We start from the raw sequence: 20,396 nt of genomic DNA, 5'->3' as shown, positions 1-20,396 counted from the left end.
ACTTGACAAAGTGCTGTGTGAAATGCATGCTGGGCAGAAGTCTTTCAAATATCTCAGTACAAGCTTAGTTTAACTTGAAATATCACATACAGAGCTTTCGGACACAAATGCAACATGCTGGCCTTGGTTTTCTCCTCCTCTGAATCAAAAGTGAGAATGGTACTGAATGCACAGTAGCTGGGAACTAACAAATTTCAGTGTCTTTCTCTAGTTACATACAGGTAGGTGGATTTGTGTATTGCTTTAAAAGGAGGTGTTATCTGCCCCAACTTATGTTATATTTTCTGACTTGGTTGGGCACATGTCAGTTTTGTTATCACCATCCCAAAGCTGTGTATTGCATGATGTTATATAACCAAATTTGGTACATACTGAAGAAAGCCATAGTTATTTGGTTGTAGAAATGTGCTGTCACAGGTCACAGTGTAAGAGAAGGAGACATGGACTAAGCCCTTGTTTCCAGAGCAGCAAAGATACCTGCTCAGTAGAAACTCCATCAGACCCCAGGAGGGAGAAATGCTCTATGACCTGTGCAAGCAGGCCCCAGAAGGAGCCCGTGAAAGGGAAGAAGGAAACAGAGCTTTTCTACTAAAGGAAGGAATGACAGAAATTTTTGAGATGGCATCAGGAGAAATGTGGAAAAAGAACCCCAGCAAGTTGTATTTATTAAAGAAACCATGGTCTCACACGATTTACAACTCTTAGGGACCAACCCAAGCTGTTTCTGGCAGCCAACAGCTATCTAACCAAAGGAGTAGCTGCTCACCTCACCAGGATTATGCTTCAAATAGCCCTGAAAACTGATTCTGTGTGTCTTTTTCAAATGAAAACAAAATTCCTCAACAAATATACTTCCTTAGTTTAGGTGTTAGCCAGTAGTACTTACTCTGTAAAGGCCAATGGTGGATTCCTGATCCAGGCTTAAGGATCCTGTGACATCACTCAGAAACTGCAAGTGTTACAGGAAGCAGCACAGCTGCTGTGTGTGGGATTTTCCAAGTGCCTGTGGTTTCCCAACCACAGCACTGGACACAAAGTGCCAAAGGCCCCTGGATGAAGCAGAGCACGGCACCCACCCCCGGGGACACTCCTGGTGCTGCAGTGCTGCTGTACGGTGCTGCTCTGCCATGCTGCAGCGTGCTTTATATGGAAAACACGCTAATTTGATTGCTATTGTAAACACCCTACAGTCACAGCACAACACAGCCATTTCAGCTGTGCAGAGACAGCTTGTGTGTGTTATGGTGGTGAGTCTACACTGGGTAAAGGTGAAGTTACTGACACCCAATGGACTCATTGCTAGATCTGTGCCCTTCATTTAAAGCCAGCAACACTCTTCAGGTTGGAATTTTCCAAATTTAGCTTTGACAACCCAGTTCCAAGAGCCCAGGGGAAGAGACATGACTACTTTGCTAATTGATGCTGGTACACCAGGGAGGCTCAGCACTGTCTACAGCAGAGCTCTCCCTTAAAGTGGACTAGGTCAGTTGGATGGCAATTGTACCAAGTCAAATAGCAATTCTCACAAGCAGATCCTCTTTCTCTAAATTATTACATATCCACAACAGTACTACTAGAGTGGGAGAACAATGTATTCAAACTGGAGGGACCAGCACAGAAACATGTGTGAATTCAATTACATCTGCCTGTGGACATGTTTTGCATCATTTCAAACCCTGTGGATCTAGTTCATAATCTAGTCTGCCCTCTTGCATAATCCAAGACATATATTTCTCTCTGGTAGGGGACTGAACATACTGTGCTCAAGAACTTGTATTTTTAATAAAAGTACAGCTAGTACTTGGCTAATACATACATTTCAGAAAGACATTCAGTTTTCTTCTGATGGCCTTGAGGACATTCAGAATTTACCACTTGTCACATTACATCCTCAATTGCATAAACCCAGTCTTAAGTTCTCCATGGGGACAGTGCCTCATTCAGAACACAGGACAAAATCACTTAGCCAGCAGCCATTCAATATTTTATTTTCACCCTTTTTATTTGATGTATAGCCCTAAAAGCCTTGTTTACTGCACATTATTCCAGCTCTATTCTGAAGGCAGAATGATTAATTTCTTTACAGACATTTCTATACTGCTCATCAGATGCTTCTAACTTGTTATGTGCAATTTCCTAGCTTTTGGAAAAGCACATAAAGGAATGCCATTATGTGGCACCATGTAACTACTGCCATGATTCATATCAGCAGGGATAGACCAGATCTCTGCTATCTTAGCTAACAGGTGTGAACCACAGTCTGCAGCAGGGCCAAGCTAAAGGAGGTGAGGTACATCTTAAGCAAGTGATTTTCACTGATATTTGCTGGCACCAGGATGGGAAGATTCAGAATCTTAAGGAGGCTGAAGAGCATGGAAAGGAAGTACTCTCACAGGTTCCTGCCTCTTTGTCATTCTCCAGATTGACCTCTTTAATTCACTCTTTCCAGCATGCCCACACCTCCATCCACGTCTTCTTATCTATCCAGTCCTATCTGGCATTATCTATCTTATCCTATTTTCTATCTATCTGTATTTTTCTCACTTTTTGAGTTTCTTTCCTCTTCCATACTTACTTACAGACTGAGTCTCTGCCCTCAAATTTCTCATCTTACTCTCTTTTTCAGCTCTTCTGAATTTTACATCCATCCCTTGACTAAAACATCATCATGGAATACTCTGAACTGGAAGAGACCCACAGGAATCACCGACACCATCCCTTGGTCTCACACAAGGCAGCCCCAAGAGTCATTCCATGTGTCTGAGAGCATTGTCCAACTGCTTCCTGAACTCTGGCAGGCTCAGGGCTGTGACCACTTCTCTGGGATGCCATTCCAGTGCCAAATCTTCCTCTGGGTGAAGAATCTTTCCCTTATATCCAACCTAACCCTCCCTGACACAACTTCAGGCCATTCCCTCAGGTCCTGTCACTGTCACCACAGAGAGATCAGTGCCTGCCCCTCCTCTTGCTCTCATGAGGAAGTTGTAAATGCTGTCCCCAGTCTCCTCTTCTCCAGGCTGAACAGACTAAGTGACCCCAGCTGCTCCTCATATGGCTTCCCTCAAGACCTTCCCTGTTTTGGCTGCCCTCCTTTGGACACTCTCTGAGAGTTTAATTCCCTTCTTACACTGGGGCACCTCAAACTTCCCCCAGCACAGGAGGTGAGGCTGCCCCAGCTCAGAGCAGAGCAGGACAATCCCCTCCCTTGCCCAGCTGTGATGCTGTCCCTGATGCCCCCCAGGACAGGGCTGGCCCTCCTGGCTGCCAGGGCCCTGCTGGCTCAGGTTCACCTCATCACTGACCAGGAGCCCAGGTCCCTTTCTGTGAAGCAGCTTGCCAGTCCCTCATGCCCCATGCTGCACATACACCCAGGGTGGCCCTGGCACAGGGGCCCTCATGAGCCCATGCTGGCTGTGCCCAATGCTTGCACTGCCTTTCTGGTGTTTTTCAATACCTCCTGGAATAATGTCTATCATTTTACCAGTCACTGAAGAGAGACTGGTAACCACAGACAGGCCTGTAGTTACAAGAGTTATTCTCTTGCCCTTCTTGAAAATTACTGGAGTTTGAGGGGAATAAGCATTCACAGGCTCCTTAAAACTTTCAGAAATACTTACCTACTAAGCATATATGTGATTTTTAAAGGTTACAACTTGGATAACCTAGGAAATATTATGGTAAAAAGCACATTCATTTGCTACCCATTCCTGACAAAACCTGGAGATAACAAGGCACCATAAAGAAGATATTGCAGAAGCTTTTAAGGTCTCCTCTTTTAGCCTCCTTTTCAGAAACAGCAAAGCCATGTTGGAATGACATTTTCTGAAGTAAACTGGGCAAGAACATCTGAGATATGCACCTTGGAAACTTTTATTCCAAGTTACTATAGTTTCAGAAAATTGCAAGCAACTGAAATGTGAAGACTCAGAATGTGGTTATGTCCATAACATAAGACAAAAATGAGAGCTATTAGTATCATGTTGGCACCTAATTTGATGGCTTCTCTGGTATCAACAACTTCTCTTAAATTATGACAGAGCAAGGAACATCATTTCATCTAGCTTAGTTTTTACTGAGTGAATTTGTGAAGGCTGTATCACAACAACAAAGTTATATTATTGCCCCATATAAGCCTGACATGTGTACAGCAGCCTTGTAATGTTCTCCTGACATGCACCAGCTATTCATTTGCTATTTTTGTACTGAACAGTTATTATTATCAAATATCTTGCCCTGTGCCTGTAGGTTCTACGATTTCTGTTAATTGTAACTTCACTTAACATTTGATGTCTTGTACACTGATACCCCTTCAGTTTTGGAGTTGCCAGCAAACCTCATCAGGACCATATCTATGCCAGGAGATACAAATATGCTAGCAAAGACACTAAGCAGTCACAAGGATACAGAATTCCTGTAAAAATTAAGTTAGTCAGGACAAACTTCTAAAATTACTAAGAGAGACCTGGTAAGGGCTACAGTTAACAAGACACAGCATTGATGAAACATGATTAACTGCTCTGATTTCACATGAGAACTGGCTTTTGGTCTTCCACAAAGCTCCCTGTATAATTACTATTGTTATTAAGCTCTGGGCCCAGTGTCTGGAAAACAGCTTTGGGCTTGGTGCCACAGAGAAAAAGAATACTTGCTGGGTAGGAGTGTTACCAAAAAAAACCCCACCAGTGTGGAGTCCCTGCCCCTACACAAGGCTGGAGCCAAGCTGCAGCTTATAACAGTAACAGATTCGTTTTATTGTAAACTCGTAGTTTATCTTGATTTTAACAGATAAAAGAAACCAGCCTAAGTTTTATAAATCCCATATCTATCTATCTATCTATCTATCTATCTATCTATCTATCTATCTATCTATCTATCTATCCATCCATCCATCCATCCATCCATCCATCCATCCATCTTTAGTGATTTAGTTCTTTAGATCCTTCAAACATCAGTGTACTGCTTATTTAAAATGCATAACAGTTAGTAGGAAAAGCAGCAAAGACAATGTAAGTGAGTTGACTCCCAAAAGTATCAGCCTTTGTCAATTAAAATATTTACTTTTGACACAAGTCCTAATTAGCTAAAAATTCAATCCAGTCTTAAAATAGAGGTTCAAACTACCCAATTTATTCTTGGAATGGCCACTTGCTCTCAGGATTAGGAAGACAATGGCATCCAGAGCAAGCATAAGCCCTCTCCCCTTTTATTACAGTTAATCAGGAACATAAATACTATAATGGAGCTGAGCCCCTGCAAACTCACCAGGCTGTGCATAATTTCCACTCCAGCTGGATTCACGGTGAGCGCTTCATCATACAATTGCTTAGCCTCCTCCAAATTGCCTTTCATCTCTGCAAGCCTCCCACGCATGTACAGTACAGCATGAGATGTGGGGAAAAGACTAGCTGCCTCCTGGGTACAAAAGCCTGCTTCTTTGAGATGCTGCTGTTCCAGGAAGAGTTCAGCTGAAGGAAAAACAAAACACCAAGCCATAAAAATAAAGCAAAGAACACCCTGCCATTAGATGAAATGAAGCAGAGACCTTTCTTCGTATTAATTATATATCATCTGACTTACTTAAGCATATTAAAACATGAGGCCATAATCCTGCACAATGCTTTGTACTATGGTTAGTGCTTATTATCATAACTGGATTCACTGAATGTATCTTTTCCTAATGCTAAGGAATCTATCCAGATGTTCATGGACACCTTTGGGTGGTGTCCTGACAAAGGCCTTAAGGATTCCTCCATTGGGAAGATAAATGGTGCTGAACTGAGTCCTAAGGAGGCTACTTGGAGTCATCAGAGGTATTTCCAAATAATCTGGAGAAGAAAAAAGAACAGAGTAAGCTATCACTGTCTACTGAGAACTTCAAAAATGTCAGAGTAATAGAACACATCTGAGCTGGACACTAGATAACTTACTTAGGAGAGTACTTTCCCATTTAAAAAGATGATTTAAAATGTTTTTCTCTTCTTATTTGGCAAGTTTATGAGACAACTGTCTCTTAATTTTTCAGAGACTGTTAAAATCAAAAGGCCCTTATAATATAGACTTATTTATATTGTGTATTCATCTATTTACATCTTCATACATTACAGAAAAACAAAATACAGCTCTTGGAAGAGACTGCTCACTTTCTTGAACTATCAGCAACTATCTTAGTGGTTTGCTTAGAAAAAATATGAAACAGGCATATTTACATGTTTGAATGTCAACTTGTTAATAAAATAATGTCTCGTGATAAATTTCATAATGTATCTCATGGCTGAACTTTAACATTTCTCAGGATTTGGACTAGATAATTGTGGTGTTGGACTGGATAATTGTTGTAGATCCCTTCCAACTGAAATTGGAATTCTAATTCTTTCAAAAGGTCAAAAAGTGATACTCAGTTTTCACTGCCACATGTAATTGAAAAGGGAAACTGTTTTTAAATATATATACACATAACACACACATGTAAGCATGTATGTAGATGAAATACTCTTCATACAGGCAGGAATTGCTCTTTGGTCCATAACCTGTGTTCAACATGCACTCGCTGCAAAAACTCAGTCTCTCTCTTATTTTTTTTTAACTGACGTAATGCAGTAAGTATTGACAGTTCAAGAGTCCAATTCAAAATTACTAATTCAGGCTCTAGATTTAGAATAACAATTCTGAAATTAGACACAACCTTAAATGTCCTGACTTTTTAAGGCAGTGAATATTCTTAGGAAGTGTCTGTGAGGGGGGAAATTAGAGTGAAAATTCCTCTTGAATATCTTTGAAACTGTGCAATTTTGAAACACTGGGAGACCCAGATGACTGTGGGGACTTGGCTTGGTCACGTGGAGCTTGCTAGAGGTGAGCAGGGAAGCAGCTCAAAGGCAGTCCCCTGCCTGACCACAGGAAGGATCCACCTTGGCCTATGAGACTGGGATTCTAAATGGCATTACTACTGGCACACCAAAAATGATTCTGTAGTGAAATAACAGCATGGCTGAACACCCTTGCGCTTCTGAGGTGACCTTTCCAGAAGAAGGGTGAGACATTGTTGAGAAAATGCTTGAATATTTCTCAGCCATGCCTAGGTTGTGGTACAAGATAAATGTCATTCTCCAAGGCTGTCAACATGAGCAAAATATTAGCTCCTTCAGAAGAGTTATATTCTTTCAGAATGACTCATACACATTTCTTCCTGGTTAATCATAAAATCTCTGCATGCATCCCTTCCCTTGGCTCCAAAAGGCTGCAGCTATCTATAATAACAGAAGGCAAGGCCATGTACCTTGTCAAGCTGAATATGTGCACAGCCTTATGCAAAAATTGGTGGGAGGACAGTATTTTCCTTGCACTTCCAAGGAACAGAGTGTTTTCCTGCCAAGTGCTGCATAGCAGCTGACGCCATGCATGTGGCATTAATGAGCCTGGGGATGTGCAGAGCGACACTTCACAGCCTGAAGATGAACACTCCCTCCCCAAAGTTTGCACAAACTTAGCAGCACAAAAGAAGGGGTGAAATCCTGGCACTGTCTGAAGTCAGCAGAAGTTCTGGATACTGCCATAGTTCAAGCTCTATTAGCAACTAAGAGCCTCATGTGACTTGTTTCATTTCAGAAGAGAACTAACTGGGAGCAAGTGGGTTTAGATGTGAAATCATGCACGGTGCTTCAATGCATGCAAAATAGAGAGTATTTATTCTTTCTATGGTGCCTGTAAGTCTTCTTCAGTAATAACAATTATTTAGAGGAAGTACAGCAACACAGAATCTAAATAAGAACTACAAACTGTATTTTATGGTATGGTAATGTAGTATATAAAAGTTCAGTCCATTTCTTTGCAGGCTCAATAGTCAATAAAAATGATTTAATGGTGTGGGAGTCCTAATTTGCATAAAAAAGAATGAGAGGGGTGCCTTTTAGTTATGAAAGGAAAGGAATGCTAAAATTTTTAGCTACCCAGCTAAAAATAGACATTAAAGGACATCATTTAGGTCTGCATTAAAATGTGTTTTCTGTAAACTCATTTTTCACTTCTATTACACACTCATTTTATTTACAGAATAACAAGATATGCTTATGTAACATGGAATAAAAACACAGCTAGAGGCAGTCATCAATCAAACTCAAAAAACAAGGACCGATTAAATTTACTATGGTAAAACCCTCAGTGGTACTGAAACACCTGCTTTCATGTTACCTGGGTCAGCAGCTTCCTGTCCACTGGATTAATCAGCCTATCTCCTTATATGAGCTAATTTTGCTGTAAATAACATCTAACCAAATTTGCAGCCCTTGTGAGGCAGTTCTGTTACAGAGACTTGGCATCCAGTTCCACTTCAAAGCAGAGAATACCTTCTCATGCTGACACAGGTTTCTAGTATCTATAATTCTTATCCTGTGAAAGGGTCAATGCTTCAGGGAAACCATTTATGAACCTCTTATCATTGTACTGGAGTGTTCTTGGTACTGACTTTCTTCAGAGCTTTGAATCTAAAACCAAGCTTCCTTGCTCTCTCTCACTTAACACCATCTCCATAAAAACTTCAATAAATCTACATTCTGTTTTGACCTAAAAGCTCTCTGAATGCTACTGAGCAGAGAGATGATGATCCTGCATGTACCACTCTTCTATTATTCTCTGGAGTAATGACTGAAATTAGGGAATATTTCAGCACTCTCACCTGCAAGAAAGAGTCAGTGCACTGCATGGATGGGCCAAGACAGGTTCAATCTCTCCTTGTATTCAGTTTTTGAAGCCTGCACCTGCGCTGAGACCACAGCTGACTTCAAGGTTCAGCCTAGCACAATTCATTCCTTTCTCAGATCCACTTTTTGTTGCCCATTTGTGCTCTCTTGCAATACTGTCCAAACTATTCTGCTGTTCTTCCAAACAACTGCTGTCCTCTGGCTATGGCCTCTTCTGTCTGGACTTGCAACTGGACTGATGGACCCATTTTAATGCTGGGCCCAGTCCCTGAGAGCAGCATGCCTCAGCAGCACTGAGAATATTATTAACTTCTATTACAAGCTCCTAGTTCTTTCAGCTATTTCTGCTAGCATTTAAGCTCACTACAGTGAAGATCCTTAATCAAGTGAAAATTGCCAGAAGCATATCATCTACTTGCTCTCCAAAGACCCCTAACAAATGCACAAATCAAGAGCAGTTCCCAGAAAACTGACAAAGCTGGGTGTCCTACAGTCAGCACCTTTATTCTGTCCAAGATAAAATTATTTGCAGAGCTCTGTTAGGGAGTCCATCAGGGGTGAAACAACAGTGTAACCCAGTCATGTCTGCATCACACTGCTGTCTGAGAAACAGAGCTGTTCAACATCACCTTAAACACTGACTCTATTCCCCATTTCAAAGCAGTGTCAGAAGTGATAGTGCTTGTCACTGCAGCAACTATTTTAATTCTAGCCAAAAAAAATCAAACAGATTTGAAATGTTTTTCTGCAATGTGAAAGAGTTAAAATTTTGTTACTTGTGAATCACGTTTGGTGTTATCCAAGAGGCAGCACTGAACTCCCACAAAGGGGACTGCTCCACATCCCTTGTTGTGTGTGCCTGATGCATCTAAAGCACTCTACTCTTGTCCACCTCAAAAATGTTACTGCAGAGTGATGTGGCCAGGGTAACAGCCAAATGCCCAGCAGGATGGGACAGTGCAGAGCAGCCCTTCACACTCAAGAAGGTGAACACACCTGTGAGGGTGTTGGAAGGTGATTTTTGTTCCACATCATCTGCCTTCGGGAGTTATTAATGCTTGTTACTGCAGGAGCCCTTAGCCAGCTGGAAAGACCCACTCTGCCATCAGCAGAGCTAATACTGAGCTATTACCATGACAAAGGGTCCCCCACTGCCTTTCCTTGCTGGCAGGTGAGGTTTAGTCGTTGTTCCATGCTCTGACACCACCCTGCATGCAGTAGCTTGACAATTCGTAGCAGATTAGGCAGAAGATTGCTCCAGGCATATCCTCACTACAATAATTCCATTTGATGCAAACGTTTGATACAGAAATGAAGCACAGAAATTGCAACATGTTCCCATACACCTGAGATCAGCCACTTGCTCTTTTGAATGAGGCAATAGATTTATACCCTTTCTTTGCCTGCAAAGTGAACTCCAGGGACTGGCTTCAAATTCCCAAGCTTCAGGTCTCACAAATGACCACCAAGCTTCTTTATTTACAAATGCAGCATTACAGTGAAGGTTTTTGGAAGCAGCACATAAGCGCCACAAGCTACCTTCTATACTAAATGGTGCAATCAAAACATGACTAACAGCCCAGTTAAGTATAAATTCCTATTTTCTGTCTCTGGTATGAGCAAATGTCCTGCCTCTTTCATGACTGTGTACATTTTATCACCTGTCCAAACTTACTGAGCAGCTGAGGAAATGCTACTTTTCGGTACCCTTAGTCATTCTCTGGCAGTGCAACAGGTTTCTCTCCATCTCTTGGCAAATTTTCTACAGAATGCTAAACAAAAGGCATTGGTAGCTGCTGCCTGTTTCCATCACAAGTGAGCGTTCAAGACACATGAGAATGTTTGCATCTCCCAGATTTTGAGAAAAGCTCTTTGAAGATTGTCCATGCCAAAGAATTACCAGTCCACAAAGTTTCACATCCTGCTCCAGAAATGAGAAACATCCAGAAGGCTCAGAAATGGAGGAAGCAATCCCAAATGCCCTGTACTGACATAAGGCTGCAAGACCTTTTGACTTTTTAGATTTATTTTTGACAGAAAATAACATAAATCAAACTTGAAAGTGTAGAACAAAACTTATTAATCCCGCTTGAGAATGTTCAGATGAAGAGAAATGGGGGAATTTGGTGATCTTTAGTCTCTACCACAAGTCTAGAACAGACCTTGCTGAACCAGGAGGCTCAGCAGAACTACTGCTGGTTTCTTAACTTCATTTTGAAGGGGACAAAACCAGCTCACTTTACCATTTCTATCACCAGTTGAAGTGCTCCTAGTAAATAAATACTGCAGAGGAGCCATCTTTGCAGACACCTTTATTCTCCTCAGAAATGGAGGTGCAAGGACTCTCTCCTGTTCCCCCTCACCAGGCTCCAGCTTTTCACAGTGCTTTGTGTCACTGTAAAGAGACACAAAAATTAGCAGCCTTTATGGAGCTCAAGAACTCAAGCAGTGAATGGGGATATTCTAAACTTGAAATTCTAAAATTTGGAAGCGCTTAAAAAAATAAATTAAAGAAATTAGAATTGGTTCAACAACCAGTGCTGCATTACAGGACAGTATCTGAGTATCTGACCCAGCCATTCTGGCAATATCAATAAAGATGTCTCCCCCACCTGATTAACAGCTTTAATATCAGAGTTAATAACTTGTGGGGGCTTAGGACTGCTAAAAGCTTGGAGCAGGACAAACACTGCAGTGCCCATGTGCAGGCTGTGCAAACACAGGCTGTGCTGGGTGAGCAGGGGGCAGCAGGGGAGGGCCTGGCTGCACCCCTGGCTGCTGCCAGGATCTGGCTCCACGGCTGCAGACCAGCACGTTGGAGACTTCAGCCCACTGGCTCCAGCAACACTTTCTTGTGGAACAAAGCCCATCTCCTCTAACACAGCTTTTTTCCCAGGAACTGGCCCATATGGAATAAAATAAATAAATCACAAGTGTTTTGCGAAAGGGAAAAAAAAGTTCCTGCTGTACATAACTCGGGGGAGCAGATGTTTTTCCATTAGCTCACTGTTCTCTGCTGCACTGGCTCTCTTTGCATTTCTTGTTTGTAGCATGTTCAGTATAAACTATTTTTCCTAGGTTAAACTTTAGCACGTTACTGAGACAGCAGGTAGCCCACTCCAGCCCCACTGTGAGTACATGGAATAGTATCCTTGTCATTTTTCTCTAAATCTTCCTTCAAATTAGCCTTAGGGTCTACCTGGTGAGGTTCACAGGCTGAGCTTAGCAGGCATTTAGCCAAACTTAGATCAAATTACCAGACCTACTTTGCTGTGAGTGGCCATATTTGGTAAAGTATTGGGTTAGTCAAGAAGCTAAATTGTCAGATATAAACTACTAGTAAAGACAAACAAAGTGGACCTTGTAGTTAAAATTAAAGCTTAAAATAATACAATAACAGGAGCTAGAATATTAGAACTTTTATTAAAACTGGCTTGTAGCATTCTAAAATGCTCTGTATAAATAGAGCATATGGTTATTACTGCCTGGAAGTATAATCACACATACTTCAGATAAAAAATCATTCCAGTTACCGAGAGCCTAGAACTATGAACACTATTTCTTTCCAATACTGACATGCTTTGCTCTCTGGGTCAAAAGTGATCTTATAAAAATGCTGAATGAAGGTAAATTTTGGTCATAAATTTGAACAATTTCAAGTATATTTTCTTTAGCCAAACAGCATGACTCTATTTTCTAAACAAAAAGGAGGAGTACTGGCATGAGTGTTAGAAGTACTAGCTCTAGTAATCTCTAGGATTCCCCTTGCAGCTCTTCCTGAAGGAAGAGGGAGGAGTTAACAAGCTTTACCAGGGCCACCAAAGCTCCTTGCCTCTTCTCAAACTTGAATCCATGCTCTCAGCCATGAAAAGCAGAACAAAAAGGAGAAATGAGCATAAGGATTGCATAATGAACACCTCTCCTGGAGCTGCACCACCACAGCATGTGCACTGTAGCACTGTTCCTAAGTACTCCCTGAAATGAGCTGTTTCTCAGACATGGGGCCAAGAATAATGTTTAGGCTCATAAATGTTAAAGTGTTCCGAGATGACTCTTTTTAAGCAGCCATTATATTCAAGAGGACTAGGGGGGTTATTGTTAAAAGGGACCAGACAAGCTGTGCTAACAATCTCTGCTGCAGAACACTTGGAAATAGAATATATCCATTAGTATTCCAAGCATGCCTGCTGCAGGGGACGTCTCTAGTCTTTGAGAACAGCACACTGCTCTTCCAAAGCTGTGACTACCTGTGCAGAAAACAGGAAGATGTGGAAGCCCACTAAGGCAGTGTGCCAAGTTCCATGCTGCAGATGACTGTACTCCCAGGTGGTCCTGTAAGAGATGGCTGGATGTAAGATTTACAGTGAGAATTCACAGTTTTATTATGATGCTTGAAAGAGAGAGGACTCTTTCTAGAGACCACAGATCCATCAAGCAGCTCTTTGTTTACAGGAGGCTACAAAAAATTACCTTGCCAAAGATCACTAGGCATTGCTGCAGGGAAAGACAAGGTACAGCCTCTGTTATAGTGCAATGCATTTTGATTTAGCAGCTGCACGTCCAAAGATGGTGCTTTATTGTCTTCCCTACAAAACTATGCTGGTCACAAACCCAGAAAAATGACAGATAAAACCACTAAGTGTATGCTCTCTTGTGGGGGAAAGAGGTACCTTTATCACAGCATAAAAGGGATTAACTATTTGCACAGGGTTCACAGCCTTCCCTTCAGCCACTCTTAAGGGAACACACATATTCTCATAAAGCTAATTGTGAAACCTGTTAAGAGAACAAGGGGTCTCCAGCTCAGAGGGACTGGGGACACTTCTGCACAAGGCAGGAACTCCTACTGCAGTTGGAGGATGATACACTAAGGATTCCCCTACGTAAGCATCACTGGATAGGTACCACCCCCTAAGAGTCCCTTTTGCAAGTATATGTGCTGGTGCTGTGGCCTGGCATGGCTGCTGGAGGGCTGTAAGAGCAGCCCCCTATAGCTGTGGAATGGCTGGGTTTGTGTGCCTTTTCCCAACCCCACTGCACAAAGTTCTACTGGACCAGCTGGTTGGTACCATTACTCCTCATGCCCTGGATGTGAGAAGGCGTGGTGGCTGCAATGGCTCTGATGGCACCCAGACACCACAGCAAGCTGGCACTCTCAATCCCTGCCCGTGCACAGAGGCACGGCCAGTGTGTCCTGTGAGTGTCTGGAAAGGACGGATGCTTCATTATAAATTCACTGTAGTATGAGGTTAGGAAACTGTAATCACTTTATCTAAGGATTTATGAGTCACACTAAAAAGGTCCAAGTGTTAATGACAACAAAAACAACAACACACGAGTCATTTCCCAAAGGCACATTAATGTTTTTTCCCTGTGGAGATAGGACACTGAGGTATGAAAAAGTTAGGCAACTTGCCTGGAGTCACAAGATGAGTCACTGATTGAAAAAGGACAAGTCCAAGCTAAACCTGATGAAAATCTACAGCATACTGATGCAGACCTTCCATGAATATCAACTGGCTCCATAGGCAGGCATCAGAATGTTACACTAATTGCCTGCTGCTTTCCACAGCCATTCATTTTGGGGTGAGCTGGAATGTAAAACCACCTGACTACCTCAACTTCCTCTAACCATGCATATCTGTTTAATTTGTCATCTATGAAATATCTGGTTTGGAAGGTACTTCTTACAAGTACACTTGTTCCTCCTTTTAGATGGGAAAGATCCTAATAGTGAAGGTCAGTGACACCCTTCAGATTATTCCATTCGCTAATCCCAGCATAAAGCCAATCCACTTCCACTAAGTCCTCCAATTATTCAGGGACTGTGCCCTTCTCCACAGAGAGTAAAGACTACCCCAAATATCTGCACTTCTGTTCATCCCTCAGGATACCAGAATCCAGCAGCTTCCACACTACCATGAGAAGAGAATGGCCAGTACCTCAGCAGGAGCTCATTAAGCTGCATCCATAACAATAACAGACTTTAGTAATGAAATTACAAAGCAGCCACAGTACATATTTTCAAAATATCAATCCTGAATCGAGTCCAGCTAAAACTAAGCATGAAGCAAAACAAAGGCTTACGAAGTGATAAGAGGGAAAAGTTACAGCATATAAAAATAAATTCTATCTAAAGGAATTAATTAACACCTTTCAGAAAGGTACTCTATTCACACTGAAAAGCAATCACAGCAATTCACAGCAAGCACTAGGTCTTTATTGCTTTTGTCTTTTCAGACAGCAGCAAGAATGTAAACTGCCTAGAGCTAGCTGTAGGATGATGGACAACAGACACCTGACTTCTCATCATAATAAACTCCATTTATTTTGCTCCCCACCAGCCCTCTCTGCAGCCTTAAATCAGGAATATAAACTGAATAAAGCACGATCTTGCTGGTGATTTTGAAGCCCACAGCACATCACTGAAATTTACATCCACACAAGTCATTAAGGAGAACACATGTGATTAACTTAAAGGATGATGCATTCTATAAGGTGACTTCTTTGTTAATATTAATCAAAGTGTAGCAAAAACAATGTCATATATTTTGTTCTAGAACTAAAGGCTAATTGGTAGGAAATTACCCACAAAAACAGCTATGAAAATCTTTGCTGCAAAGTAGGGTGAGATTGCCAGGTCTTATGTGAGAGCTGTCAATTGCATAGATTAGTGAAATGAGAATTTGAAAGGTTCCCCTGCATGAAGAATAGAAATCTATCAGCAGCTTTCCAGGGGGTTCTGCTTTTCTTTCTGCATTGCAAATGGTGAGACATCTAATAAGCAATCACAGCACTCAAAGGTAATTTCAAGTGCGCAACTGTGGGCCCAGTTATGGAAGAAAAACTGTGTCTCCTAAAAACAAAATTACAGGCTTGGAACACTATCAGTTCTGAAATGCTGGAATGTAAGCAGCAGAATGTGCTGGGCAACTCTGTTCCTCAACAAATGTCCTACATAAAACCCCTCCATGGGTTTGGAGATTGCTTGTGGGTAGAATCTCCCTTCACTGTTTTCCCTTTATGTGCTCGGTTGCAGCATCTTTGCATTAGTGTCTCAAACTGCTACTCAACCTAGAAGACCCTGGGAGGTTCAAACACTCAAGGACAGTGGAGAACATGCTCTAATAATTTTCACTTAAACCTCAGCAAAGATTGGAATGCTTAAATCACATTTAAGACATGGTTTACCCAGTCTTATTACAGGGAGGCATTTACTAAAAGGAGAATGAAAATAATTGTCCTTATGAACTACCATTCGTTAGTGAAGAACTACCTACCCTCTTTTTCAAAAAGCATATTATAGTGATGACTAAAGTTTTCTGTGTGTTTTGGAAAAACAAAAGTGAGCTGAGAAATCACACTACTACAGTATTTTTTGGGTCATAATTAAATAAGTGGTGTTTCAAAAACCATCTGGGATAGAATAGCAGATTTTCTGCTGGAATGGAGTAATTTTCAACTCATGACTTCAACTACTCTGTTAATACTTATGTAATTTGATTCATCACTGGGGGGAAAGAGGAACTCCAGGTAGCTCAGGACTTACCAGCTTGTAGCCAAATTTGTTCAAGAGTTGTCCAGAGCTTCACAGGTCCCTGCTTCATAGTGCTGCTCTGCATAGTTATTTCAGACATGGCCTGTTCCAGTCTTGATGCAGCAAGGGAAGAGGCTCGTTGTGAACCTACAAACCAAACAAACTATTATGTATTTTATACTTATTTATGATATTTCCTTGACTTGTTAAGGCAGCAGGTCTGATCCTCCACTCACTGCATTGGTTTTATGTAATAAGAACTCTGGTGAATTTTGGCATGACAAACTGGAGAAGTATGTTTTATAAAAGGTTAATTTACTGAAAAAAACCCCACTAAATTATCCAAGAGCTGCAGCTCAAACAAGCAAATTAAGAGACAGTAATTTTATAAAGGTCTGCTTAGCATTCATCAAGGAAGCAACCGTATTTTGCTTGTTTGGGAAGCAGAAGTCTAGCATCAAATATTTTCCACAAATACCCATTTTATAAGCACAGTCACCATATAATTACAAAATGTGCCCCACTAAGGTAAAAAATTCATACAGCATTACAAGGTAGCTCAGCCCCATTCACACAACACACACATTTCAAGTGACATCAACATTGTTCTACTGATTTAGAGGCAGGGTGGTTTTTCATTTAACCTTGGGGAGCACAGAGTTCAGAGCTTTGACTGTATTAACCTTTAGTATGCACTGTAACATTTACGCAAGAATAAAGTATTTGGCTCCCCCACCTCTGGGACAAAACATCACATCAAAAGCTTATCCCAGGAGGGCTGCATGGGCAGAAATCACATTCTCCAGTACAGCAAGTGGGATTATACTGGTGAGTCAACCTCTCAAAAGGGTATCAACATGGTAGTAACAAAATAAGAAGCTACAAATTGAGATTTCAGAGTTGGCTGTGAGAAATAAATATTTTAGTATACATAGGTTTTAATGTGACTTCATGGTTGATAAGCTCTTTCTCTGGACAGCTGCTGTGACTGAAGCACTTGTGTTGATTAGCATTCTTCTTGAATCTACCCTTACAGGCTGACCTCATAAACCACAAGATCCTAGAGTTAAAATCCCACTTTTTCTCTCCCGCAGCCACGGGGCACATGCACTTAATGGTCTCTCTGAGAGGGACAGCATGCTTTTCCAGCTGGAGTGTGCTCAAGAGAGAGAGGGCTGCCAAACCACACCTCCTCACCAGCAGACCAACACATCACCCTGTGGTCCCCAGCCACGGTCTCCTGGCCATCTCTGGATGCTGAGCAGGGACCAGCCTCAGGCAGGCACAGGGGAGACTTTGCTTTCCTGGCAGGACATGGCTGCAGCTTCTACTTAACCCGAGGTGAGCGTGTCAGGGCTTGGTAGAGACCACAAGTGCAACCCCAGGCTTGGAACTGCAATGGGAAATATTTGTCCTTATTACCTCATCGCTAACTAATGTCATTCATTTCAAGCAGGAGGACTTCAAAACAGCCCTGCAGCAGGCGCCTCCCACGGCTCCCATTTGGAAAATGCAAATGTGTTCTTCCCAGATGCATTTCTTAAATTCCTACATATTTGCAAAGACATTCCTGATCTAATGTTCCAAGAGATGACAGTGCAGTAATGTAGCAATTACAGCTTTAAGAGTATGGGCAAAAGCCATTCAGCTTTGCAGGAAGAATTTATTGTATTTACCAGTTTATTTACCTGATCCACCTTCAACCTGTTTCACTGCATGAGATTCCTCCCCTGCCTTGCCCACTCACACTCCTCTCCCCCATCCCTATCTCCACTAGTGAGAATTTCACTGAAACTCCCAGAAATTTAAGTCAGACTAGAGCTGTTTGACACAGGCAAAAACTACCAAGCATTTATGCCAAGCCATCTAAAACACAGACAGCTTCTCTGCACTGCAGAGACAAGAAAATGGATATATGAACAGCTAGTGATGTTATCAGCAGAGCTCTGAAGCTAGGGCAGACCTCTTGCCTTCTAGATTGGCAAATCTGGAAAAAATGACATGCATTTTGTGGATTGTGCAGTCAGGCTAACAAGATTCTTATATTAGCATGTTTGAATACAACTTTCAGTACCACATTTTCCTGCCAAGGCTGCCCTCCCAGAGAAGATTTGTGGAGCTGTGTTTCTTGCAAGCATCCAAATGTAATGCTGGGCTGTTTGCACTGGGTGGGCAGATAGGCTGGTGTGTTATTCACATCCTCACAGGGCTCAGGGAAATCCTGTTTTCCTTGCAAATCAATCCAAGAAAACTAAATCACCTTTGTGCATTTTGGAGAGGTTCACATGCTGCCTAAGCAGACCCACTTAGAATCTACTAAAGCATCCTTCCCTCACAAAGCAGACTTCACAGGAATATAACAGCACAGTTCCTCTCAAAGAAACCCAAGTTAGCTGCTCCTCATCTTATCTTCATTAGCCCAGTAGTTCCCTGCCAAGAGGGGAATTTGAGACTGATCCTGCTCAGTGCAGTGGGCATCTGCACAGCTGGACAAATGAGACCCAAGTTACTTAGCAATTTACATGGAGGCTCTTTTCTTTTATCTCTTGGCAATCCAATCCTTTGATGTTTACTTTCTTTTCCTTCTTTTCCAGCCTACAAGAAGAAGCAGAATATTTTAGGCAGAGACCATGCCATCCCTGCTTGGCCTCAGACACAGACACACTCCTTGCTCTGGACATGCCAGATGATCAGGCTCTCTCCTAAACCAGCCCATCCTCCACTTTTGCCACCACCGTTCTTGTCCATCTCTGCTGGGATGCTCACAGCAGTTCTCCTTAAAGCTTGCCTGACCAAATAAACTCTGTAAGAGAAGGATTTTGCCAGCCTGGCCCTTTTGGACTGAAAGGGGCTCAGCCACATCTCTGAATCTCAGGCAAGCAGTACAGTGCCCCTGGGGGTGGGCTGATAGCTACTGCAGCCACAAAACATACTATCCTGAGAGGGGAGATCAGCATGTGTCACAGTGGCAGGACTCTGGCCTCCGGGAGGGGGGGAGATGGAAAAACTTCAAGCAACATTAAAAAAATTATCTGAATGTCTCATTATAAGCTATCTACTCCTAAAGAAACGTGCTAAAAAAACCTCCCCACAAAACCTGTCTCGCAGAACTTTAATGTCATGCCTCAAAATACATGCAAATGTTGGCATACGAAGATACCATATCAATTTGTTATTTTAGTGCAGCCTCTTTCTCTATTTAACTGCTCTACCAGACAGAATATAAACTTCACATTTTACAATAAAACCCTCCAAACATTTTGGAAATAACTCATGAAATAACAAACTAATTTTGTTGTGATGAGCTCTGCACATAAGCCCTACAAAATCTATCCAAATAATTTTAAAGCACTGTTCTAGGATGTTTTAAGACCAAAAAGACCAAGTTTAATATTTTACATTTATGTGAAAATTGCTACCAAAATAGAAATGTAGCTCATTAGATTTACTAGGCTTATAAGAAACACAGAACTCCCAAGCCTAAATCACTTCAGGCAAAAGCATTATAAGATAAGACTAAATCAGAGAAAGAATGAAATGGCAAGGCAGCTGACTGATATCAGTGAATTCAGTTAGGAACACTGCTTCAGTTAGGAGAAGATGAAGAAAATAAAGAGGAATTAATCTTTCTGGCAGCAAACCTAAAATTCTGGCACAGCAAATAATCTTACTGTGGTCTAGCTGAGGGAGAGGCCAGTGTCAAAGCCAGCCACAGTGAGTGCCAGCCCTCAGTGATGAGCCCAGAGATGGCAGAGCGCCTGTGCAGCGCAGCGATGCTGCTGCACGCTCCCGGGGGATTGCACAGCAGACAGCACTGCCTGCTCCACAGCCATGCGGAAACATCAGACTGCTCCCTCCTTCCAAGCAGGCAGCCCCAGCCCCAGCCCCAGCTCTGGGGAAGCACAAGGGCAAGAGGGAGTAGAGCTGTACCCTCCAGTCCCACCCACTACTCTCTTCAAAGAGGCTCCCAACAGGAGAGCAGACCCAGGTGCTTCCCTCCTGCAGATGGAGAACAGCCGCACCCAGAGCCTGCAGAGAAACGAGCACAGAGCCCTGCTGAAACCAGCCAGTGCCAGCCCCACACTTATGTGGGTGGTGTAATTTCAGTTCCAGCTCCTTTCTTGCATTCATTGTGGGGGCAACCACGTTAGCATGGAAACCTG

The 20,396-nt window shown here is 42.2% G+C and overlaps 1 protein-coding gene across 3 annotated transcripts in view; it reads right to left on the bottom strand.

Annotated features, from left to right (window-relative positions):
- Nucleotides 1-20,396, bottom strand: part of TTC7A (tetratricopeptide repeat domain 7A) — a 168,371-nt gene that overhangs the window by 31,627 nt on the left and 116,348 nt on the right. For all 3 annotated transcript variants that reach the window (XM_059469396.1, XM_059469397.1, XM_059469398.1), the window contains 2 exons: nucleotides 16,246-16,380; nucleotides 5,263-5,465 (listed from right to left, as the gene is read on the bottom strand). In XM_059469396.1, the coding sequence (XP_059325379.1) occupies nucleotides 5,263-5,465; nucleotides 16,246-16,380 (338 nt within the window). The remainder of the gene's footprint in view (nucleotides 1-5,262; nucleotides 5,466-16,245; nucleotides 16,381-20,396) is intronic.

The sequence above is a fragment of the Ammospiza nelsoni genome, chromosome 3 (assembly GCF_027579445.1).
Source record: "Ammospiza nelsoni isolate bAmmNel1 chromosome 3, bAmmNel1.pri, whole genome shotgun sequence".
Lineage (NCBI taxonomy): Eukaryota > Metazoa > Chordata > Aves > Passeriformes > Passerellidae > Ammospiza > Ammospiza nelsoni.
Note: the sequence above shows the minus strand (reverse complement) of the source record. Positions and strands in the feature narration are given on the sequence as shown.